Source organism: Narcine bancroftii, chromosome 6, assembly GCF_036971445.1.
Source record: "Narcine bancroftii isolate sNarBan1 chromosome 6, sNarBan1.hap1, whole genome shotgun sequence".
NCBI classification, from domain to species: domain Eukaryota; kingdom Metazoa; phylum Chordata; class Chondrichthyes; order Torpediniformes; family Narcinidae; genus Narcine; species Narcine bancroftii.
Window position 1 is genome coordinate 251,996,968 of NC_091474.1, and position 26,052 is coordinate 252,023,019.

The following is a 26,052-nucleotide window of genomic DNA, read 5'->3' on the forward strand; positions in this document are numbered from 1 at the left end:
ACAATAAAACACCAGGAGAGGATGGATTCCCAATAGAATTCTATAAAACATTTAAAGACGTATTAATTCCTCCCCTCCTGGAAGTAATCAACCAGATTGATAAAACACAAAGCTTACCAGATTCATGCAAAACAGCAATAATTACAGTAATACCAAAGACAGGGAAAGATCCACTCGCACCAGCGTCATATAGACCAATATCTTTACTTAACACAGATTATAAGATAATAGCTAAACTATTAGCAAACAGATTAGCCGACTATGTACCAAAAATAGTAAATCTAGACCAAACTGGATTTATTAAAAAAAGACGAACAACGGACAATATCAGTAAATTTATTAACTTAATTCATGCAGTAGAAGGAAATAAAACTCCAACAGTAGCAGTTGCTTTAGACGCAGAGAAGGCCTTTGACAGAGTAGAATGGAATTATTTATTCAAAGTACTACAAAAATTCAGTTTACCAGAGAAGTATATTAATTGGATTAAAGCATTATATAAGGGGCCATTGGCGAAAGTGACAGTAAATGGATATATATCAAAACAATTTAACTTAAGCAGATCAACAATGCAGGGATATCCACCATCTCCCTCACTGTTCGCGTTAGCTATAGAACCACTAGCAGAACTGATAAGAACAGAAAATAAAATAAGAGGGATAAAAATAAAAGAGAAGGAATATAAAATTGTGGGGAACTAGTCCTAGACATCCAACTGCAAAAGGAACCTTCTATCATCTTCTAACTCCTATTGCTCAGCCATTTTGCATCCCATGGGCCCTCATCATTTGAACCAGTTGCCAATGGTTTACAGAGAGGAAGTTGCGTGCCATATAAAATGATGCGAGAACAGTAAGCCAAGTCTCAACATGGACAAGACAAAGGAGATGATTGTGGACTTTAGAAGAACAAATGTTTCCACTCTCCATTACACATCAGTGATTCCATCGTGGAGAGCACCAAGTTCCTTGTGTGCATATTAAGGATGACCTATCCTAGACTCACAATACCCCTTCATTAGACAGGAAGGCACAGTAGTACCAACATTTTCAGAGCGAGCTGAAGAGGTCAAGGCTACTGGCTTCCATCTTGACAACATTTTACAGGAGCCCTGATTGGCTCCATCATTGTGTTGGCAGTAGATGCAAAGCATCAGACTGGAAGTCAATACAGAGGATCATCAAAATGGCCAAGAAGACCACTGCGGTCTCTTTCCTCTATTACTTGGAGTGTTGCTTTAATAGGGCTCAAATAATTATTGGGAACCTTTTCCATCCATCAAACAGTATCTTTGACCCACGACAGTCAAGAACAAGGTACAGGAGCATCAAAACCAGGTCTGCCAGGCTGGGAAATTAATAAGCAGTATTTTGTAACCAAGTAAATCATCTATCTATCTATTTATTTATCTTAAATTGTATCTTTATGTATGTGATTATTGTGTGCTGTGTAATGCACAGCGGTCTGGAGAAATCTGTTCAGGTTGTACATGTTCAGTTAGATGATAATAAACGAACTCTCTGTGACCTCAGTTTTCCTCCAGGTGCTGAGACAAATGTGGGATCGGTGTATAGAATATAGAGCATAGAACACTCCACTGTACAGGCCCTTTGGCCCTCAATGTTGCGCTGTCTTATATATTCCAACCAAAAAAAAGTTACCTCATAACCCATCCCTGTACTTAAGAGTCTCTTAAATTCCCCTAATGTTTCAGCCTCCACCACAAGGTGGAATGCAAGGAATTCCAGGCACCCACAATTGTCTTTTTGAAAACTTAACCCTGATGTCTTCCCTAAACGTTGTACACATGTCCTCTGGTGTTTGCTACTCCTGCCCTAGGAAAAAGGTACTGGCTGTCTACCTTATTTATGCCTCCCAGAATCTTATAGACCTCTATTAAGTCACCTCTCATCTTTCTTCGTTCCAGAGAGATAAACTCTAGCTCTGTTAACCTTGTCTAATGTACAATCCAGACAACATCCTGGTAAATCTACACCCTCTCCATAGCTTCCGCATCCTTCCAGTAATGTGCTTTATTAAAATGCTGTCTCTTTAAACTATTGATATATCTCTCCTAAACCTGACACCTGCTTTAACATTCCAGCAATGTAAAGCTTTATGTTCTTTGTAATGTTACTTCATTCTTTTGAAGAGACATCTGTAAAAGTATTAAAATAATGAATTATTGATTTGTAGGTGATGATACCAGAAGTATCATTTGTGTGTGTAAAAGTTGGTACGAGTAAGTCAGTTTTTTTTTAAACCAATGCTGAAGTTGCTGGAGTTTCCAAAAAAAAATGTTTAGACTTGTCTTTATACTTTTGGGTTGTCCTGAAGACATTATATTGAGGAACTACAACAAACGTACGTGACAGCACTTTATCATGTTTCGGCAGACGTGGAAGCAATACCAAGATAATACACCACACAGGAAGAGTAAAAACATACAATGATATAATTGATTTTTCTAAACATCCTAACTTGTATTTTTCCCTGACAAATTGAGAATTGGTCACTTTTCCAAGTCAGAGTTGACGTTAGATGGAGTGTGAGAGGTTAAAGGTCATTTTTTTTGCTCACTTATTATTTTGTATGGTCAAATGGGGATCACCTTCATGAAGCTTTAAGCAAATTCAGGTGCATTTATGACCAGATTAGACAAAGGAGGAAAAACCCAACACCCAACCCCAACCAACCAATTTTCCCTTGCAACCGCTGCAACCGTATCTGCCTGTCCCACATCGGACTTGTCAGCCACAAATGAGCCTGCAGCTGATGTGGACATTACCCCTCCATAAATCTTCGTCCGCGAAGCCAAGCCAAAGAAAAGAAGTTCAAATGAGGACAATTGAATATTATCCTTTGAAAGTATCTGTGATTCTGCAAGGTTAATGTGTTATAAGAAAGGGTAAGGCTATAGATGTGTTTGGGGATGACGAACAGAAGAGATGAAGTGGAACCAATATGGCACATTTAGATTTTCTGAAGCATTTATTAATAGTGTTTACTGCTTTTGTTTTGAAGACTTGCTCAGTCAAAGCTTCCTGGTTTCAAGGATTGTCACTCTCTTGGCTTTTGTTCATTTTGGGGTTCACTCTGGCAGAACTCAAGATCAGCATCAATGAGTTGGTTATTAGTGAATATGGGCCCTTTTTTGCATCAGGAATAAGACCTATCATTTGGGAGTAATGAGATATTTTTTGCTTTCTGTGTGACCAAGTGATAATGAAGCAGTGTTTCATGTTGATAAATAAACTCTGCTTTTGGAACTTCACTAGTGTAAAATGCATTCTACAGTGGAAGAAGCCAGATTGATGATTGCTGATCTAACTGGAGGCATGTAACAACTGGTGTGCTTCAGGGATCAGTTTTGGGTCCATTGTTGTTTGTCATCTTTATTAATGGTCTGGATGATAATGAGGTAAATGAGATCAACAAGTTTGCAAGTGGCACTAAGGTGTTGAGAGAGGAAGGCTTTCAAAGCTTGCAGTGGAATCTGGACCAGTCGCAAAAATCTCACAGGTCGATAGGGTCGTAAAGAGTTTCTGGCACATTAGCCTTCAAAAATTACTGACTACAGGAGTTGGAATGTTATGGTAAAGCACCTAATAGCCTGAATACACCTGGGATTGTCTGATCTTGGAAGCTAAACAGGCACAGGACTGGTCAGTACTTGGAGGGGAAACTGCCTAGGAACACCAGATGCTGTAGGTCTCGGTGAGGGGGCTGGACAAAGTGGCAACTCTCTGTCTGTCTGTCTGTCTTACAGTAGACAAAAAAAATTAAAGAATTTCATGCATGTTACATTCTAAATATAGTATTATGTGAGAATAATGGAGCTTTTACCTTTAGTTTTACAAGACATTGGTGAGAACAAATATAGTCTTGTGTACAGTTTTGGTATCATAAGATATCAATAAAATAGGAAGAGTTACAAGAATGTTGCTGGGACTCGAGCTGAGTTAAAGGGAAAGTTGAATAGGTTAGGACTTTATCCCCTGGTGCGTCAGAGACTGAGGGGAGACTTGATCGAGGTATACAAAATTGTGAGGGGTATGGATGGAGTAAATGCAATCAGGCTTTTTGCACTGAGGTTGGATGAGATAAAAACCAGAGGATGTGGGTTAAGGGTGAAAGGAAAGTTTAGGGGGGAACCTCTTCATGCAGAAAGTGGTGAGAGTGTGGAACGAGTCCCCAGCTGAAATGGTGAATGTGGGCTCGATTTTAACACAAGAAAAATGTGGATAGGTGCATGGATGGGAGCAGTGTGAAGGGCAATGATCTGGGTGCAGGTCAGTGGGACTAGGTGGAAAATCAGTTTAGAATGAACTAGATGGGCTGAAGGGCATATCTGTGCTGTAGTGTTCTATATCCTCCAGTTATGTCATGAAGCTAACAGAATCACCTATATCATTGTACTATATCCGTCACCAGATCCACGCATTCAACCACCGGTTCCACACTCACTTGGATTCAGTCAAGGATCATAAGCTCACCTCCCTGGAGTCCACAGCCTCTGCGACCCTCCACATGGATCCCCATCTCGGGCCCAGTCTCCTGCCCTCCAGAGCTCCCACCATCACAGCCGCCGCAACCACTGAGCTCCCAGTGCCACGGCCTCGGTCCCGAGCTGCCAACCTAGTCCACCTACACTAAGGAGCTCCCACCGCCATGGCCACCCACACCACCACCCTACTCACTGGAGCCGCAGACTCCCATCTCCTACTGGTATCCAGGCCACGGTTGTCAACCAGATGGAGTTCCTGGTCGCCATCGCTGCCCGCCCCAACCCAGGCTCTGACCTCCCTAACTGCAGCTCCTGACGCCACCACTGGACCTGCAGAAGACGCTGGAGCCTTCCTCGCTGACGTGCCACGTGTCTCCTGACACTGACCATGTATAGAGCCCTGATCTCTCTATTGGATCCCACTTAACTAAGCCCCCCGCCCCCCAATTCTTCCTTCCCCAACCATCCACTACTCCACCCCCATCTCCCCACCCTCCAACCACCAATCCTCTTTCTCAACCCTCCCTTGGGCTTCCCTTCTCCCACTCTCTCTCCCTTACGCACTTCCCTACCCCCCCCTTTCCTACCAACTCTTCTCCACCTCCCAATCCCCCAACCTCCCCCACCTCCTTTCTCCATCCTCTGACCTTTCCAAACCCCCCCTCATCCCCCACCACACCGACTCCCACTCTGACCCTTGCCTGGTTTTTACCTTCCCCTCTCGGAGGTGGAGCGCTCTATCAGCAGAGGTGTCACCTTTGTCCACCTCCGTCCACACCTCAACGAGTTCCGCACATGCTGCAATGCTGAACTCTTCTTCTGGTGCCTCCGTCTTCAGGCCCACTACTTTGGCCACTACTCTCCAACACCTCCCCTCCCCCTCCCCAAAGACCCTTTCTCCTGCTTCAAAACCTCTTCCTCCTCCTGGACACCACCTCCTGCCCAGCTGCCCACTCTGGATTTTTATCTTCAACTGCCGTCGGGGTATCGACTGTCAACTTCACAACCCCCCTCTCCTACTCCAAAATCACCTCCTCAGAACGCTCCGCAAAAACCCTAACCTCACTATTAAACCCACAGACAAGGGTGGTGCTTTTGTAGTCTGATGCACTGACCTCTACCTTGCTGAGGCAAGTCGACAGCTCTAAGACACCTCCTCCTATCAACCCCTCCCACAGGACCCCACCATCACCCATCAAGCCACCCTCTCCATCTCTCACCTCATTGACCCTGGGTACCTCCCCCCCCCCCCCCAACAGCCACTAACCTCATTGTTTCCCATCCTCGCACCGCCCGTTTCTACCTTCTACCCAAGACACATAAACCTAACCATCTGGGCAGACCCATTGTCTCTGCTTGCCCCACAGAACTAATTTCATCCAACCTTGACTCCATCTTTTCTCCCCTAGTTCAATCCCTCCCCACCTACATCCGTGACACCTCACACACCCTCCACCTACTCCAAGACTTCAGGTTCCCCTAACTGGACCACCTCATCTTCACAATGGATGTCCAATCCCTTTACACCTCCATTCCCCACACAGAAGGCCTCAAAGCACTTTGCTTTTTCCCGGACCTCAGACCTGAGCAGTCACCTTCCACCACCACCCTTCTCTGCCTGGCAGAACTTGTCCTTACCCTTAACAATTTTTCCTTTAACTCATCCCATGACCTCCAGATTAAAGGAGAAGCCATGGGTACCCACATGGGTCCCAGCTATGCATGCCTGTTTGTGGGTTTTGTGGAGCAAAACATGCTACAAGTTTACACTGGCAAGGATCCCCCCCCTCCCACAACTCTTCCTCCGGTACATCAACAGCTATATCGGGGCAGGCTCATGCACTTGCAAGAGCTCGTCAATTTCATCAATTTTTTTTGGCTAATTTCCACCTGGACCTCCAACTCACCTGGTCCATCTCTGATGACACTATCCCTTTTCTGGATCTCTGCCTCCAGCTCAGGAGACGGACTCTTCACTGACATTTATTACAAACCCTCCAACTCCCACAACTACCTGGACTACTCATCCTCACACCCTGTCCCCTGCAAGGACTCCATCCTCTTCTCTCAATTTCTCCATCTCCACCGCATCTGCTCCCAAGATGAGGTCTTCTGGTCCAGAGCCTCTGAAATGTCTGCCTTCTTCTACAAACATGGCTTCCCTGCCACCACTATTAACTCAGCCCTCACCTGCACCTCTTCCATTCCCTGCTCATCTCCCCTACTTCCCCCCGCCCCCAGACACAACAAACACAGAATCCCCCCTTGTCCTCACCTACCACCCCACCAGCTTCCGCATTCAGCACATTATCCGCTGGAATTTCCAGCGCTCACTACAGGACCCCACCATCAGATACATTTTTCTTTCTCCCCATCAGCCTTTTGTAGGGACCACTCCCTTTGTGACTCTCTTGTGCACTCTTCCCTCCCAACCCAGGCATCTTCCACTGTGGTTGTCGGAGGTGTAATACTTGCACCCACATCTCCCTCACTATGGTCCGAGGTCTCAAAAAGACCTTTCGGGTGAAGCAACACTTTACCTGTACTTCCAAAGAACTAATTTACTGCATCCAGTGCACCCTCTGTGGCCTTCTCTGCATCAGAGAGACCGGTCGCAGATTAGGAAATCACCACGCCCAGCACCTCCTCTCCATCTGCAACAAAAGCGACCTCCCTGTAGCCAACCATTTCAATCAGAGTCGCACTCTCAAGTGCACATGTCTGTCCATGACACCACCTTGATCATCCACAGATTGGAAGAAAACACCTCATTTTTTGTCTGGGTGCCCTCTAATCCCAGAGCATGAACATAGAGTTCATTGCATTCCACTAATAAGCTTGTTTTCTTACCCCCGTCCTCCCTTTAACTAGTTATTCTAGTTCCTACTTTCTTTCTCTCTCCACCTAGCCTAGTTTCCTTTCTTCCCCCCCCCCCACTGATCATCTTCCACCCTCACCCCCACACCCCCCCCACGTTTGTTCGGATACCTCTCATATTCCCCCACACCTTGATGAAGGGCTCCAGCTGAAATGTTGATGATGTATCTTCACCTTTGCTATATAAAGGCACTGTTTGACCTGTTGAGTTTCTCCAGCATTTGTGTTTTTTCACTTAACCGCGGTGTCCACAGAATCCTGTATTTTACCCCTATCAGCAAATCTGGAAGTAAAATTGCAGTTTTTAAACTCTAATATATTTTAAATGTTAAATAATGTTGAGAAAATACACCAGATATACCTGAAATATGAAGTTGTGTGTTTGCAGACATGATTTTTGTCCAAGTTTAGAATCTCTCTTTGAGAAGAATGAACTCAGGCCAGTAAAAGATAAATTGATCAAAGATTTACTTGGTTAAATGGGAAGGACTTGCTTCTCAGTGAACAACTAGGGTTGCAGATTTAAAGTAATTGGTAAAAGAATGAAGAGGGAGATGAGGAAAATATTTTTGTCAAAAGGTTAGTAAGGTAAAAAATTCAGAAAATTTAGTGGAGGCAAAATCCCTTATGTTTAGAGTGAATCACTAAAGTCAGGCACTGTGATCGATGTAAAATCACAAAATGCTGGAGAAACCTCAGCTGGTCTCGCAGGGTCCATTGGAGGTAAAGATTACAACCAACATTTTGGGCCTGAGCCCTTCTTCAAGGTATGAGTAAAAAGCAGGCAGGTGTCTGAATAGAACAGCTTGGGGGGGGTGGAAGGAGCACAGGCCAACAGGCAAAAGACCATAATTGGACATGGATAGGCCAAGGAAGAGGTGCTGGATCATTAAAACCAGCACTGCCAGGCTGGGAAACAGCTTCTTCCAACAGGTGGTGAGACTGGAACAATTCTAGAAACACACCCATTTAACCATAACCATTAACACAGAAACTGGCCAGTTCGGCCTTTCTAGTCTGTGCAGAACATCTCCCACCTAGTCCCACTGACCTGCATTCAGCCCATAACCCTCCACACCACTCCTGTCCATATACCAATCCAACTTTTCCTTGAATATTAACATCGATCTAGCGTCAACCACCTCTGCCGGAAGTACATTCCACACCCCCATCAACCTTTGCGTGAAGAAATTACCCTTCAGGTTTCCCCTAAACTTTTCTCCTTTTGCTCTCAATCCATGCCCTCTTGTTTGAATCTCCCCCACTCTTGATGGAAAAAGCCTATCCACATTGACTCTATCCATCCCCCTTATAATTTTGAATACCTCTATCAAATCACCCCTCAATCTTCTACACTCCAGGGAATAAAGTCCCAGCCTGCTCAACCTTTCCATGAAACACAAACCCTGAAACCTCGGCAGCGTTCTCGTAAACCTCCTCTGCACTCTATTCGGTTTATATCCTTCCTGTAATTTGATGGCCAAAATTGCACACAGTATTCCAAATATGGCCTCACCAATGCCTTGTACAACTTCAACATAACATCCAACTCCACTGTTCTATACTCTGATTTATGAAAGCCAACATACTAAATGCCTTCCTCACCACCCTATCCACATGCGATTCAACTTTCAGGGAATTATGTAGCATGACTCCTAAATCCCTTTGTTCCACTGCACTTCTCAACTGTCTACCATTTAACATGTATGACCTATTTTGATTAGTCCTACCAAAATGTAGCACCTCACATTTATCAGTAGGCTATTTCAGGTGGTCCGAATACCCCGATGTAAAGCCGCATATTCTACCCCTATGTGGCTATCGAGAGGCCACTGAAAGAGCAGGAGGCGCCACTGAGGCGCACTTTCTAACCCTCCTCCGGTAGGGTTAATCACTGGAGCACTGAAGTCCCCATAGGCACATGGATGCAGCCGCCTGAAAGCAGCTGCTAAGGGGCGCGCTGATGACAATCAGCCAGCGACCCAACTCCCTGTGCCTAACAGCCTCCCTCCCTACTGCTCCTGCCCCCCGGCACGGGACATCAGGGCAGGGTCAGCCAGCGCGGGGACAGAAGCCGGTGTGCGATCCGAGGTGCCTCTCCTGCAGCTGTCCCTTTCAGGTGGACAGCGCAGCACTTTCAGGGCTGCCACCTGAATGACCATTCCACAGGTCTGCATCCGCTTCTTCAGGCAGATTCTTGGTGGAAAGCGACTTGTATTAACTCCATCTACCATCTTCCAGCCCACTCTACTAACTGTCCTATATCACCCTGTAAGCTTTGATAATCATCCTCACTGTCCACAACACGCTAACCTTTGTAGCATCTGCAATTTTACTAATCCAATTTACCACCCTATCATCTAGATCGTTAATATATATGACAAACAGCAGTGGACCCAGTACCGATCCTGGAGGCACTCCACTTGTCACCAGCCTCCAATTCGACAACCGATTTTCCACCACTACTCTCTGGCATCTCCCATCCAACCATTGCTGAATCCATTTCACTCCTTCATCATTAATATCTAATGCTTCCTCCTTCCTTCCTAACCTCTTATGGGGAACTTTTTCAAAAGCCTTACTAAAGTCCAAATCAATAATATCCACCACCTTCCCCTCATCAACCTTTTAGTAACCTCCTCGAAAAACTCTACAAGATTTGTTAGACATGATCTACCATGTACAAAACCACGATGACTACTCTAATCAATCCCTGTCCTTCTAAATAGTTGTATATACCATCTCTAAGAACACTTTCCATTAATTTACCCAGCAGCGATGTCAGACTTGCAGGCCTATAATTACCAGATTTACTTTTGGATCCTTTTTTGAACAGTGGAACAGCACGAGCCACTCTCCATTTCTCCGGCACTTCCCTAGTGACATTTTAAATATTTCCGTCAACGCCCCCACTATTTGTTCACTAACCTCCCGCAGGGTCCTAGGGAATATTTTGTCAGGACCTGGAGATTTATCCACCTTGATCTTTTTTAATATAGCCAACACTATCCCCTCATTAATCCTTTTATCCATGACCTCCCTACCATATTTCTTCACTTCATCTGGTTCAATATTCTTTTCCTTAGTGAATACTGAAGAAAAAAAAACTAGTTTAAAATTTCTCCCATCTTCTCTGGCTTCTCACAGAGCCTGCCCCCTCATCTTCAAAGGGTCCAATTTTATACCTCATTATTCTTTTACTTTTAATGTACTTGTAGAAACCCTTCGGATTTATTTTGACCTTGCCTATCAGAGCAGCTTCATATCTCCTTTTACTTTTAGCCTTGCTAATTTCTTTCTTAATTTAAAAAAAATACACACCTTATATTCCTCAAGCAATCACCTATTCCCTGTTGTTTATACCGGTTGTTCACATCCCTCTTCCTCCAAATCAAGTTCCCAACATATTGAAAACCAAGCCTCTCTACAGTTTCTAACCTTTCCTTTAATCCTCATACCGACTCTGCACTCCTTTGAATATCCAAATCTTTTCTTGTCCCCTTGAAATTTGCTTTTTTTCAATCAAGAATCTCAACCTTTGGCCCATCTCTATTCTTTTCCATTATTAGCCTAAAATTAACAGTATTGTGATCACTGGACTCAAAGTGTTCCCCAAGACAAAACCTCTGTCACCTGACCTACCTCGTTCCCTAAAAGGAGATACAATACTGTCCCCTCTCAAGTCAGTTCTTCCACATATTAAGAAAACTTTCCTGAACACACTTAAACTCTACCCCATCCAGCCCTCTTACTGTATGGGCATCCCAGTTAATGTTGAAATCTCCCACAACTACTACCTTATGTTTATTATTCATATACGCAATCTCCTTTCAAATTTGCTCCTCTAATTCCCTCAGCCCATTTGGTAATCAATAATAGATTCCCATTAATGTTTTCATGCCTCTGGCGTTCCTCAGTTCTACCCAAATAGCCTCGCTGGACGATCCCAGCAAACCATCCTGCCACAGCCCTGCTGTAATGTTCTCTCTAATAAGCAATGTAACTCCTCTACCTTTTATTCCCCACTATTCCATCATGCCTAAAACAATGGAATTCTGGAATATTTAACTGCCAAACATGTCCTTCCTGCAACCAAGTTTCACTGATGGCCACAATATTGTATTTGCATTGCCTGTCCATGCCTTAAGCTCATCCTCCTTATTTACAATGCTCCTTGGATAAAAATGTATACCCTTGAGAGAATGTCCTCCACGTATACTCCTTTTGTTCCTATCTACCATTAACTCATTCATTTATTTTTACATTCTGTTCCTGCCGTTCCTTCCAATCTAGATGTACTTCCTCCCTAATCTCTGTACTCTCACTCTGATTCCCATCCCCTGCCAAACTAATTTAAGCCCTCCTCAAAAGCTGTAGTAAACCTGCCTGCCAGGAGATTAGTCCCCCTCCAGTTCAAGTGTAGCCTGTCCCTTTTGTACAGGTCAGACTTTCCCCAGAAGAGATCCCAATGATCCAGAAATCTAAACCCCTGCCCACTGCACCAGCTCCTGAGCCACTCATTCATCCTCCACAATTTCTTATTTCTACCTTCACTAGCACATGGCACAGGCATAAATCCCAAGATTGCCAGCCTTGAGGTCCTGCTTTTCAGCTTCTTCCCTAACTCTATGTAATCCCTTTTCAGGACTTCATCCTCACTTCTAACTATGTCATTGGTCCCCACATGGATCACAGTTTCTGGCTGCTCACCCTCTCCCTCCAGAATGCTATGAACTCAGTCAGAGACATCCCTGACCTTAGCACCTGGGAGGCAACATATCAACTTGGATCCCCAATCATGTCCAGCAAATCTTCTATCTGCTCCCCTAACCAGCGAGTCCGCAACTACAAGAGCCCTACTCTTTTCCCCCCCCCTTCCATCTTGAGCCAAGGGTCCAGCCCCTGTGCTAGAGACCTGACCTCCATGACAACCCCTGTAGATTTCACCTACCCCCTCAACAGTATCCAAAGCAGTATACTTGTTGTTGAGGGGAACAGCTTCAAGGGTACTCTGCACTGCCTGTTTTCTCCCCCCCTTTCCTCCCAGTCACCCAATTCCCTGATTCTTGACTGTTTGGGATGACTGCCTCCCAGTAACATAAGGGAGGGTGTCTGCCTCCCTTATGATCCACAGTTCATCCAGTTGCAACTCCAGTTCCCTAACACAGTCTCCCAGGAGCTGCAACTGGATGCACCTTTTGCAGGTTTAGTCATCAGGAACATCTGTGCTGTCCCTGACCTCCCACATCCTACAATCAGAACACTCAACTGTGCTATCTGCCTCCAACACCTGCTCTTCAATTTAAATTAGAATAATTAAATTCAAACTTAAAAAAGATTTACTAAATCTTACCTCTCTGGGAGCTCTTCCTCAGCCTCTGCTTGCCAAAGCCTCTGTGCCATCACTCACTCTCTGGCCACTCCTTTACCTCACTCTCCTTTTATTGGCCCTCTACCTATTAACCTAATTTCTCTTGGCTCGTCACCAATTGAAAAGCAAGGTAACCTGTCCTATCCTTTTTAAACCTGCCACCTGACTGGGGAGGAGTCACGCGATGGAGTAGTGGCCGGACGGTGAACTCCAGCCCTCTCCAGAAAAGTCGGGAAAAACAAGAGAAAACACAAAGGCACAGAAATAAAAGTTACAGAAAAGTGAGTATAAAGGTGGAAAGAAGATGGCGACAAAAAAAGAAAAGTCGAAAGCAACGGTAAGAAGAGAGGAAGAGAAGACAAAGGAGGAAAAAGGTGAAGGCCTTACCTGTCCGAAGAGGCCCGCTGCGGAGAGAGAAACCCGCTCCCTCAGGTTGGTAAATAATGGACTACAAAAATGGCTCGCAGAGCCGAGCAAAAGTGCGCAACCGCGCATGCGCGATGCGAATGAAAAAAAACACACCGACGGGAGGGGGGACCAGCTGGGGAGTCGATCTCCACAGCCGGCAACGACAGCTGCAGAACACCTGCAGCAAGAAGAGACCACAGAAGACAATAGAAACAAGAAAGAAGAGAAGGAAAGGGCACCAAAGAAACAACAGATGGCCAACCCAGAGGAAGAAGAAGAGGAAGAGTATGGTGAAATAGAAGATGAAAAGATAGGCAAGGTAAAGGATATACTTGCTCTTATTAAAGGATACATGGAGTCATTTAAAGAATGGCAAACACAGGAATTTAAGGATTTAAGAAAAAGAATAAACAACACAGAAGAGAAAATAATTAAAATGGAGATGACCTTAACAGAAATGGGGAAAAAAAATGGACAAGATGGAAGAGCGGGCAGTAGCAGCAGAAATGGAGGTAGAAGACTTAAAAAAGAAATTGGAGAAATCTAATAAAAAAACTAAAGAGACACAAGAACTACTAGCTCAAAAAATACAATGGAAAACCATAACAGAAGAAATAACATAAAGATAGTGGGCCTTAAGGAAGATGAAGAAGGCAAGAATATGAGGGAGTTTATTAAAGAGTGGATCCCTAAGACCCTAGGATGTCCAGAACTACAGCATGAAATGGAAATAGAAAGGGCACATAGAGTATTGGCCTCTAAACCACAACCACAACAAAAACCAAGATCTATTGTAGTAAAATTCCTAAGATATACTACAAGAGAAAAGGTACTGGAGAAGACAATGGAAAAAGTAAGAGAGGGCAACAAACCACTGGAGTATAAAGGGCAAAAAATCTTCATTTATCCAGATATAAGTTTTGAACTCCTAAAGAAGAGAAAAGAGTTCAATACAGCAAAGGCGATTTTATGGAAGAAAGGGTATAAATTTATACTAAAGCATCCAGCGGTATTGAAAATATTTATTCCAGGACAACAAAACAGACTATTCTCGGATCCAGAAGAAGCACGAAAATTTGCAGAACAATTACAAAAATAGACTGAGGGAGGAAGACGGGTAATGAGAGTTAAAATGATCACGACTGATATGTATGTGGGTAAAGACAAAAATAGACTGAGGGATGAAGACGGGTAATGAGAGTAAAAATGATCACGATTGATATGTATGCAGGTAAAGAGGTATAAGAGTGAATAGAGACAATGAGCATACATGAATGTATCTGTACTTAGAGGAAAATATAGATAGTATAGACAAGAATTAATAAGGGAAGGTAATGGAATAGAGAGAATAAGGAGGGAATTAAAAGAGGGACCTTTGTGACATATGAAAAGTGAAATCTTTTCTGGGGGAGGCGGGGTGGGGGGAAATAGCGGTCACTGCAAAATCAGTTGACGCTTGCGAGTGGATTCGCAAATCCAAATGGAGAGGGGAGATGTGGTTGTCCGACAAGGGATAAAGGACAACTCAGGAGGTGAAGGGGAGATTGGGGATAAATAAGATAGAAATAGGAGAATAAGGAAAATGTTAGATGTTGTAGGAATGTTGTCTTATAAAGAGTTGAAAATAAGAAAACAGAAATGGAAAAGGAGGAAAGGTAATGATGGAAAAACGGAAAGAGAAGATAAACAAAATATAAAAGGGCTACGCTGAACTATATGTCTTTAAATATTAATGGAATACATAACCAAATTAAAAGGAAGAAACTACCAAATTTAAATGAATAAATGTATTCCATTAGAAAAAATAACATATTGGTTAAGAAATAATATTGAAATATTCGAACAAGTATAGGAGCCTTACATTAAATACAATAGCGAAAACCTACCGGGGACAAACATTACCTAAGTTGATGGAAGGAGAAGGAAAGAAAAGAATGGACTCAGTAGAATTTCTGGTGTAATTTTGTTGAATGACAACATTGTCTGACTGGCTTAATGCAACCTAGATTGTATACCTAAAATGGATGAGAGGGGGGGGTGGGGGGGTGGTTTGGGAGGAAAGGGGGGGGGGGGAGAAAAAGTCACTGTATATGTGTGAAAAAGAAATAGTGTATATCATGGCTAATGTGATTTATGGTGTGAAAAATAAAAAAATTTAAAAAAAACAAAAAAACCTGCCACCTGACTGATGTCACAGGCTTGCGCACTCGGCCCCCTCCCCAACCTTAGTCCCTTACACTTCTTGATAAATAAATAGATTGAATAAATAAATAGGCAGACCTTTAAACTCCACTAGCCCTAGTCCCTCTACACATCGACATAAATAAATGCTTAGCCCTCTACACATCTAAATAAATAAGTTTAAAGTACAGTTACTGCAGCGACCTCTTGGTTCCTCATCAACATGTAAATTACTTTTTTCTATTTGGATCACTGTGTGTATGTATGTTGTTTGTGTGTTGGGTGTATTGTGTGTGCATTATAGTCTGGAGAAACACAGTTTGTCAGGTTGTATATGTACAATCAGATGACAATAAACTTGACAGGAGGGGAAAGGAGCGAATTGATTGGGGAAGGGTGGTGGCTCAGTGAATGCAGAGCTGGATGAGAGGAGACAGAGGGAAAGAGAGCTCAAGGAAAAGAGAAGTAGGCAAAGGGGAAGGGGAGAGATGGGCGGGAGGGGGGGCCAACAGAAACTGGAGAAGTTGATGTTAATGCCATCTGGATGGAAGATGCCCAGATAGAACATGTGTCGTTGCTCCAGTTTGCTGGTGGTCTCAGTCTGGTTGTGACAGGCATGTCAGCATGGAAATGGGGTGAAATAGCTCTTGTATGCATATGAAGGAAGAGCTGTGACCTGAAACCTGTGCTGGAAGGAGGGATGAAGTTGAGCAGCTCCTCTAGGCCAACACAGGAGCAATGAGCTGAATGTCCTCTTCTGATACCTTTCTGAATTCTATGACTATCTCATCTTCTATTCCCCACCACTTAAAACATGATATGATCTGGAAATTTAGAAATTGTGCTTTTGATTCCAAAGTCTAAATTCTTAATGTAAACTGTGAACACCTAATCCATGTGGAACACCAGTAACTACCAGCTACTATCATTCCTACATTCTGATGTCTCTGACAGGAGCATTTTACTATCTTTGTTTACTGCGCTACACCTGAGATTCTCCAGATTTTTTTGTGGAAAACTATCTATTTTACTACTTCTCCCTGAGTGATGCTTTGGACCGTATTAATTTATTTTTAGGATACCTCATTTGAAAATTAATATAAATGATGTGTACTATTGGTTCATTTGTGACCCATGCTGCTTCTGTTGAGATTGAAGGAAGTGATTGTAATAATTGAGCAGAGACTTTTTTTATTTACATTCTTCTGTCTAACCATCTCAAACGATCCAATGTTTTTGTGTAGAATGCCAGGCAAAATTTTCTCCGAAGGTGACATAGTCATGGGCCGTTGGCCAGGTAGTCATCTATATTATGAAGTGCAAGTGATGGGTTACAACAAGAACGACCAGTTGTATACAGTAAAGTACAAGGATGGGACTAAACTGAACCTGAAAGAAAATGATATTAAGGTAGGACTGAATATAATTTCAATCTAATTTTCTCTATGGACTATAGTATGCAGATGTAATATAATGTTTCTATATTCTTCTTCTTTCAAACTTCACCCCTTCCCACTCCAGTAATCACGATTAGCCCCTGTCTCATCTCTCCCTTTCTCCTCTTTATCTTCCATCACGTGTCCAGTCTTGATGAAGAGTCTCAAAAATTTCAACTCTCCACTTCTCTTCACAAACGCTTCATTACCCATTAGAACAATAGAACACCACAACACGGAAACAGACCCTTTAGGCCTTCCAGTCTGTACCAAACTATTTTTCCAGCCTAGTCCCACTGACTTGCACCCAGTCCATATCCCTCTATACCCTCCCATCCATGTACCTGTCTAAATGTTCTTAAATGTCAAAATTGAGCTGCATTTACCACTTCACCTGACAGCTCATTCAACACTCCCACCCCTTTCTGTGTGAAGAAGTTCCCCCGTAATTTTTTAAATTTTAGGCATGTAGCATGGTAACAGCCCCTTTTGGCCCATGACCCTGTGCCACCGAATTACACCCAAATGACCTAAGTTTTTGAAAGGTTGGAGGAAACACTGAATTTCATGACTTGTTTATGACAATAAATTCTGATTCTGAAGCTGGAGCACCTGGGGAAAACCCACACAGACATGGGGAGAATGTACAAACTCCTTACAGACAATTCAGGATTTGAACCCTGGTCCCAGTTGCTGGCACTATAACAGCATTGCTCTAACTGTACTGCCCCAATATTCCCTTTCAACTTTTCCCTTTCACCCTTAACCCATGTCCTCTAGTTTTTATCTCGCCAACCCTCAGTGGAAAAGTCTGGTTGCATTTACTTTATCTTTACCCTTCATAATTTTAAATACTTCTATCATTCTTCTATGCTCCAGGGAATAAAGTCCTAACCGGTTTAACCTTCTCCTGTAACTTAGTTGTCCTGGCAACATCCTTATAAATCTTCTCTGCACTCTTTCAATCATATTGATATCCTTCCTGTAGTTAGGTGACTTAAACTGCACATAATATTCCAAATTTGGCCTTAACAGTGCCTTGTACAACTTTGCCATAACATCCCAACTCTGATACTCCAATGTGCCAGAAGTTCTCTTTATGACATTATCTATCTGTGACGCCACTTTCAGGGAATTGTGTATTTGCATTCCTTCTGTTCTCTTGCGCTCCTCAGTGGAAACAACTTTCCTGCTTCTATCTTATCCATCTCTTTCATAATTTTATATGTTACTGTGAGATCCCCTCTTATTCTTCTGAATTCCAGTGAGTTTTGTCCCAGGCAATTCAATCTTTCCTCATAGGCTAGCCCCCTCATCTCTAGAATCAACCTGGTGAACCTTCTCTCCACCACCTACAAAACCAGAACATCTTTTCTCAAGTAAGAAGACCAGAAATGAACATGGTGTCCAGGTCAAGCTTCACCAGTACTCCGTAAAGTTGTAGCAGAACCTCAGCAGTGAAGGTCAACATTCCATTTGCTTTCTTGATGACCTGTTGCATCTGCAAACCATCCTTTTGTGATTCATGCACAAGTCCCTCAGCACACAGCTTGCTGCAACCTTTCACCATTTAGATAATATTCTGATCTATTTTTTTCTCCCAAGGTGGATCTTGCATTTATCAACACTGTATTGCATTTACCAGGCTGTTGTCCACTCACTTAATTGATCTCTATCTCTCTGCATCCTCTGCACATTTTTCATTTTCACTCAATTTACTGTCCTCGTACACTATATTCTTCAGCTAGAGGAATATGAAACCGTGAAATTCATTGCCATAAATGGCTGTGAAGGCCAAATCATTGGGTATATTCAAAACAGAGGTTGATAAGGTTATGGGAGGAAGGCAGGAGAATGGGATCGAGAAGGGAAAAATATATCAGCCATGATTCAAATGGTGCTAGTTTACAATCTTGCTTTCTTTTGTTGCTTACTTTGTAGTTCTTTGTTGCTTTTTAAAGTGTTCCCAATCTTCCAGTTTCCCATTCTTTGATGCCTGAAACATTGGTTATGTATCTTTATCTTTGCTATATAAAGTATATTGTTTGACCTGCTGAGTTTCTCCAGCATTGTGTTTTTACTTCAACCACGATGTCTGCAGACTGTCGTGTTTTACTTCCCATTACTCTTGCAGACTTTGTATGCAAGAGCTGTTAATTTGAAGCCTTCCTTTATTTCCTTAGTTATCCAAGGGTGGCTCTTCCTACCATTACTTAGCTTGTTTTTAATTTAATATACTTTTGCTGAGTATGGAAAAATCGTTTTGAAAGTCTTCTCCAACGTAGAAATAGATTTGGAAGTAAAATGAGAATCCCTTTCCTCATATGTAAAAATGAGGTGTCTGCTAAAAAATCAGATGTGGAGTAGCTAATAATCTATTTTATTTTACTTTTAGTCTGTAAGTTACTTTAAGCCAAAGAAAGGCAGTTCAAGATCAAATCTTCGACAGCGGAGTCGATCCCGATCACGTTCTCCTGCCAGATCACAGACACCTAAGCTCTCAACCTCCGGTGGCGGGGAAAGTATGAAGCCAATGAAGAAGGAGGAAGTACCGAAGGAAGATGCAAGTAAATTGAAACCTGCCCCTCAGGTATGTGATATCAATTTAAAGCTACATAGACATTCAGTATGTCTGTATCCTGTGTGTGAGTTGAATCCACAAGTACTGAAGTTAAATGCCTCTATCCACAAAACCTTCTTTGGCTAATTAGTGTAACTGGTTGTCTGGGCTGATTTTTTGTAATAGTCTGGTCGTGTACAGGGACTTGGGAGTCCCCGTGCAGGATAGCCTCCAGGTTGACTCTGTAATGAAGAAGACGAATGCAGTGTTGGCATTCTTATCTAGAGGAATAAGATATAAGAGCAGGGATGTGATGTTGTAGTTTTATAAGGCACTGGTGAGGCCTCACTTGGAGTATGGGGTACTGTTTTGGGCTCCTTATTTAAGAAAGGATGTGCTAGCATTGGAGACGGTTCAGAGAAGATTTAAATTTAAAATTTTTATATTCTAAATTAAATTTAAATATACAGGCCATTTTGGCCCACGGATACATGCTGCCAAATTACATCCAATTAACCTATGCCCTGGTACGTTTTGAATGGTGGGAAGAAACTGGGGCCCCTGGGGAATACCCATGCAGAAAAGGGGTAAATATTCAAACTCTTTATAGACAGCGCGGGATTCAAACCCTAGTCCCGATCGCTGGTGCTGTAAAAGACTACATCATCAGTACCGCCCAAGAATGATTCCTGGAATGAAGGGTTTAGCATATGAGGAATGTTTAATGGCTCTGTTGGGAATCCTACCATCTTCACACTTATCTGGATTGAACTACCATCTGCTACTTTTCCAGCCAACTCTGCATCCTGTCTATATCCTATTACAACATATGGCAAAGTTCTAAGCTATCCACAACCCCTCCAACCTTAGTGTCATCTACAAACTTACAGACCCATCCCTCTGGAATACTACACCATTGAAACAGGCCCTTCTAGTCTATTACAAACCTTTTCTGCCCAGTCCCCCTTATCTACATCTGGCCCCTAACCATCCGGTATCCCTCCATACCCGTCTTGTTCATATACCTATCCAAATCTTTCTTCACGGTCAAAATTGAGCCTGCATTTATCAATACAGCTGTCAGCTTGCTCCACATTCCCACAACTCGCTCCATTAAGAAGTTCCCCATGATGTTCCCTTTAAACTTTCCATAACTTTTCCATATCCTTAATCCATATCCTCTAGTTTTTCATCTCACCTAACCTTAGTGGAAAAAATCTGTTTGCATTTATTTACTCTATCTTCATCCAGGTAATTTATAAAAATCACAAAGAACAGGTTCCGGATCAGATCCCTACGGAACTCTACTAGTCACTGATCTCCAGGCAGAACCTCATGTTTATGTATCATGTGTGGAATTGCTGGCAACAATTTTAGCCTCCGTCTTCTGCTGAGATCCAGTCCTAGAACAGTGGGCTCCAGGTCAGCTTGTCCAGCTTCAGCAGCCCTGACAGATGTGCATAACTGACTTTCCCTTTGTGAGGATGTGATACTCATGGATTCTTAAGAAAGGGCAAGGCAGAGAAAAAAAATTTTATAACAGCACATCTGTTAATTTTGTGTAGAAATGCCCATAAGATCCAAGTCCTAGTAAAGTGTATAATTGGACCACCTTGCAGTTAAGTGAGATAAGCGGCTGCTGTAGATCTGATGCATTTATCAAAACTATTCAGAGAAATATTAAAATGTTTAAAATCTTTCATTCATCCCTTTTAAATGGAAGGTTCAGGAAAACAGCACCAACAACAGAACAATGTATGCGACAGACTACCAGGAGAAGGAGAAAAACAAAATCGTCTACAGATTTGTTGAGGTAGGAAAAGCCCTTCCTGCAAGTGCAGGGAACTATTCTGCTGTCGCTTTTCAGTCATCAGTGTTTCACCAAGATCCATGAATGAGATGTTTCTGCTTTTCATTCTGCCATCTTTTATTACATTCCTTTCTAGATGCAGGTTTTCAGTTGCAGAGCGAATAAAGGGCTGGGGTGGTGAAGAGGTATGTTTGGGTCGGGCTGATGTAGGGCGGAGGAGAGAGAAAGATAGGGAAGAGATCAAAAGCTTGGAGTGTAGTGGGGTGTTCAGAGAGGACGGGAGTGGAGACACAAGGGTAGAGGGGCCAAGGGCTTTGAGGCAGGAGGAGCTGGAATGGGGTTGAAATTACTGGCCAAGAAGGTGGAGCAGATGGCTTAGTAGTAGAAGGAGTGGGGACAGAAAGAGTGCCCAATGGTTGCGAGAATTGGGAGCTAGCGCATGAGGATGGGTAAGGAGCTAGCGCATGAGGATGGGTAAGGAGCTGGAGAAGATGGAGTTCCTCCCTGGAAGTCGTGAATAAATCCGGTGGGTTTTTAACAATAACCTGGTAGATTTTCTTGATCACCAGTATTGCAATTAAAAAACCCCAGTGTCCAGCATTTTTGGGGATTGGTAGATGCTGGATAAGTGAATTTGCTGGTTGTTTGAGATTGTATGTTGCGTGGATTGGCAAGCTGCTGGGGTGGGGGGTGGGGGGTGCAATTTTAAACTTTTGTATTTTTTACCTATTTATTTTCTGATTTTTTTTTTTTGCTGGTTGATTGAATTCTGGATAATGGGTATTTACTAATTTTGCTGCTTTTTAAAATGTCAGATTATTGATGAAATCTAAAATTTCCTTATAGCTGTCTTTTTTCTGCCTTTCCCATCCTCTTAATCTGCAGCCCAAGGCACACAAGGAGATTGCAACAGACCAGTTGCACCTCCCTTATAATTTACAAGCCAAGAGGGAAGAGGCAAAGTTTAAAGACCTGAAAGCAAAAGACAGCTGTCTGTATGTTAAAAAACAAGTGGTGCAGATCCAAAAGCAGGGGTTCGGTGCACGAGTTGGTAAGTCCAAAAGCATGCTTTTCACCTTGTTTAATTTCTTCATCCCTCAAATGCTGGGAACACATCAAAATGGAATGAGGCAGGACTTCCTGCAGCTTCTCTTCTGTTCCTGCTTGTTACTAAAGGAACCTAAGAAGCATTTATCACTTTTGGCCCAGTTCATGTAAAACCCTGTATAATTTTATTTAGAACCTGAGAAGTTTACAACACAGAAAACTGGCCCTTCTCGTCTGTGCCGAACTAATATTTTGCCTCGTCCTACTGACTGCACCCAGGCCATAGCCCTTCATACCCCTCCCATCCACGTAGATTTGTCTTAAATGTGAAAATTAAGTCAGGATCGCCACTTCAGTTTGCAGCTCACTCCACACTCCCACCACTCTCTGCATTATGAAGTTCCCCCAAATGTTCCTCTCAACTTTTCCCCTTTTACCCTCAACCCATGTCTTCTGGTTTGTATCTCAGGGGAAAACTGCTTACTTGCATTTACTCATCCCTGCACTTTACCTTCCAGGGAATAAAGTCCTAACCTCCGTGACTTGATTGGTCCACTGCTAATGCACCAAGACCTGCAAAAAGGTCCTTGTTTTAAGCACTTCTCCCCGATATGGGTGTAGCTTTCTCGCTCAGCAACTTGATTGGTGTGTTGCTTTCTCCACCAAAATCTGTCTTTATTGTTAAACATGCTCCTTCAGACAGAATATTGAATTACTTTTGTAGTTTTGCTGAATTCTGCAGTAAAGTTTGCAAAATAATTTCTCTTTTGATTTTAGGTGCTGCCTTCATGATATTCCTGTTGCCCGCCTCTCTCATTCTCTTGCTGTTGATGAGTTCACAAAATGATCCCAGTATTCTGAATTTTCCACCTCCACTTCCAGCTCTCCACACCCTATGGAATGGGACTACTCTTGGCATCTTTGTCCTGTGGTTCCTTTTTCAGGCACTACTTTACCTGTTGCCAATTGGAAAGGTAATTCAGATTTACCAGTGGCTCTTTTTTAATAAATAATTAGAAAAAGATAGTCTTTCGAAGATACAAACAAATTTGAATATTTTCTTCCTTTGTAAACTTCTGTATTCACATCTTGAACATAGAACAGCACAAGGGCAGGCCCACAAGAGCAGGCCCTTCAGCCCATGATGTTTGTGCGGCCCTGATGCCAGTTTAAATTAATGTTATCTGCTTGCTCATGTCCCATATTTCTTCATTCATTGTTTGTATGTCTGTCTAATCTGCTTCTACCATTTCCTCGTGCAGTTTATTCCACATACCTAACATCTGTTTTTTAAAATTGCCTTGTAAATTTCCTTAAACTACGTGAGCCAAGGGAGAAGTTAACAGAGGTTTCTTGCACCTTTGGCAGCCACAGGTGAGATGCCGGAAGATGGGAGGATAGCTGATCTTCCTTGATTTAAGAAAGATGGTGGAAATAAGCCAGGTAACGACCAAGAAACAGGAGTAAATCTTCAGGGATAGCAGATGAATCCACTTGGACTGGATCGTCAGTATGGCTTTGTGCAGTGCGGTCTTCTCTCACTAATTTGAGCTAGTTAGGAAAGTACATGAGAAAGCACAGCGGTAGTCGTTGTCTTTTTTGACTTTAGTAAAGCATTTGTTAAGGACCTGTAAGATGGGCCAGTCTAGAAGATTTGTGGCATATAGGATCCAAGGTGAACTAGCTAATTGGATCCAATGTTGGCAGGGTGATGGGAGGCAGAGAGTGGGAGTTGAAGGATACATTTCAGATCACATCTATGACCTGTGGTGTACCACAGGGATGAATGACTGAAATGTACGAATGTGAATATATGAAACATAATGAGTACCTTGATGGTATTGTGGGTAGTGGAGAAGATTGTTCAAGCCTCAGCAGAATATAATTCAGGAAGAAAATCAGGCTGATCATTTTCAGATGGAATTTAGTCCCAACAAATAGGGCTAGCACAGTGAATGGGAGGGCACAGGAATTTTGTTGCCTTTGGGTTCAAGTCTATTGTTCCTTGAAAGTGGCAAGCAAACAGGTTGGTGAAGAAGGCAGTAAAAAGACAAAATGCTAGAGAAACTCAGCAGGTCAAATAGTATCCTTTATGTTCTTTGGCTTGGCTTCGCGGACGAAGATTTATGGAGGGGGTAAAAGTCCACGTCAGCTGCAGGCTCGTTTGTGGCTGACAAGTCCGATGCGGGACAGGCAGACACGGTTGCAGCGGCTGCAGGGGAAAATTGGTTGGTTGTGGTTGGGTGTTGGGTTTTTCCTCCTTTGCCTTTTGTCAGTGAGGTGGGCTCTGCAGTCTTCTTCAAAGGAGGTTGCTGCCCGCCAAACTGTGAGGCGCCAAGATGCACGGTTTGAGGCGATATCAGCCCACTGGCGGTGGTCAATGTGGTAGGCACCAAGAGATTTCTTTAGGCAGTCCTTGTATCCTTTATGTAGCAAATATATAACTGACATTTCGGGCTTGAGCCCTTCATCAAGGTATGAGAGAATGCTGGCAAACATCCAAACAAAAAGGTACGGGGGGATGGGTGGTGGCAAAGGCAGGAGATGATAGATGGAGAAAGGAGGAAGGGGCAAGCAGCAATGAGGGGGAGGAGGGATGGCTGAGTGGGGAAGGGGGAAGGGAGGGGAGGACTGGAAAGGGGGAGGGGAAAGAAAGGGTGAGCAAGTTTAGCAGAAAGCAGAGAAGTCAATGTTAATGCCATATGGTGGAGAGTGCTCAGTTGGAAAATAAGGTGGTGTTTATCCATATAACCACTTACCGCGCAGAACAGGCCAGTTCGGCCCTACTAGTCCATGCCGTAACAAATCCCCACCCTCCTAGTCCCACTGACCAGTACCCGGTCCATACCCCTCCAGTCCTCTCCTATCCATGTAACTATCCAGTCTTTCCTTAAATGTAACCAATGATCCTGCCTCGACCACGTCTGCCGGAAGCTCATTCCACATCCCCACCACCCTTTGCGTAAAGAAATTTCCCCTCATGTTCTCCTTATAATTTTCCCCCTTCAATCTTAAACCATGCCCTCTAGTTTAAATCTCCCCCACTCTTAACTGAAAAAGCCTATCCACATTTACTCTGTCTGTCCCTTTTAAAATCTTAAACACCTCTATCAAGTCCCCTCTCAATCTTCTACGCTCCAGAGAAAAAAGCCCCAGTCTGCACAACCTTTCCCTGTAACTCAGACCCTGAAATCCTGTCAACATTCTCATGAACCTTCTCTGCACTCTCTCTATTTTGTTTATATCTTTCCTATAATTTGGTGACCAAAACTGTACACAGTACTCCAAATTTGGCCTCACCAATGCCTTGTACAATTTCATCATAACCTCCCTACTCTTGAATTCAATACTCCGATTTATGAAGGCCAACATTCCAAATGCCTTCTTCACCACACCATCTACCTGAGTATCAGCCTTGAGGGTACTATTTACCACAACTCCTAAATCCCTTTGTTGCTCTGCACATCTCAATAGCCTACCATTTAATGCACATGACCTATTTAGATTTGCCTTTCCAAAATGTAACACCTCACATTTATCTGTATTAAATTACATCAGCCATTTCTCAGCCCACACCTCCAGCCTTCCTAAATCACCTTTTAATCTACGGTAATCTTCCTCACTGTCCACAACACCACCAATCTTTGTATCATCTGCAAACTTGCTTATCCAATTCTCCACCCCTACATCCAGATCGTTAATATATATAACAAATAATAGTGGACCGAGGACTGATCCCTGAGGAGCTCCACTAGTCACCGGCCTCCAATTGGACAAACAATTTTCTACCACTACTCTCTGACACCTCCCATCCAACCACTGCTGAATCCATTTCACTACCTCCTTATTTATACC

At 43.1% G+C, this 26,052-nt stretch overlaps 1 protein-coding gene across 4 annotated transcripts in view; it reads left to right on the top strand.

Moving 5' to 3' along the window:
• Positions 1-26,052, top strand: part of LOC138737245 (delta(14)-sterol reductase LBR-like) — an 82,696-nt gene that overhangs the window by 14,414 nt on the left and 42,230 nt on the right. For all 4 annotated transcript variants that reach the window (XM_069887976.1, XM_069887977.1, XM_069887974.1 and 1 more), the window contains 5 exons: positions 16,589-16,754; positions 19,176-19,370; positions 21,064-21,153; positions 22,036-22,201; positions 22,975-23,171. In XM_069887976.1, the coding sequence (XP_069744077.1) occupies positions 16,590-16,754; positions 19,176-19,370; positions 21,064-21,153; positions 22,036-22,201; positions 22,975-23,171 (813 nt within the window). In that variant the 5' untranslated portion in view covers position 16,589. The remainder of the gene's footprint in view (positions 1-16,588; positions 16,755-19,175; positions 19,371-21,063; positions 21,154-22,035; positions 22,202-22,974; positions 23,172-26,052) is intronic.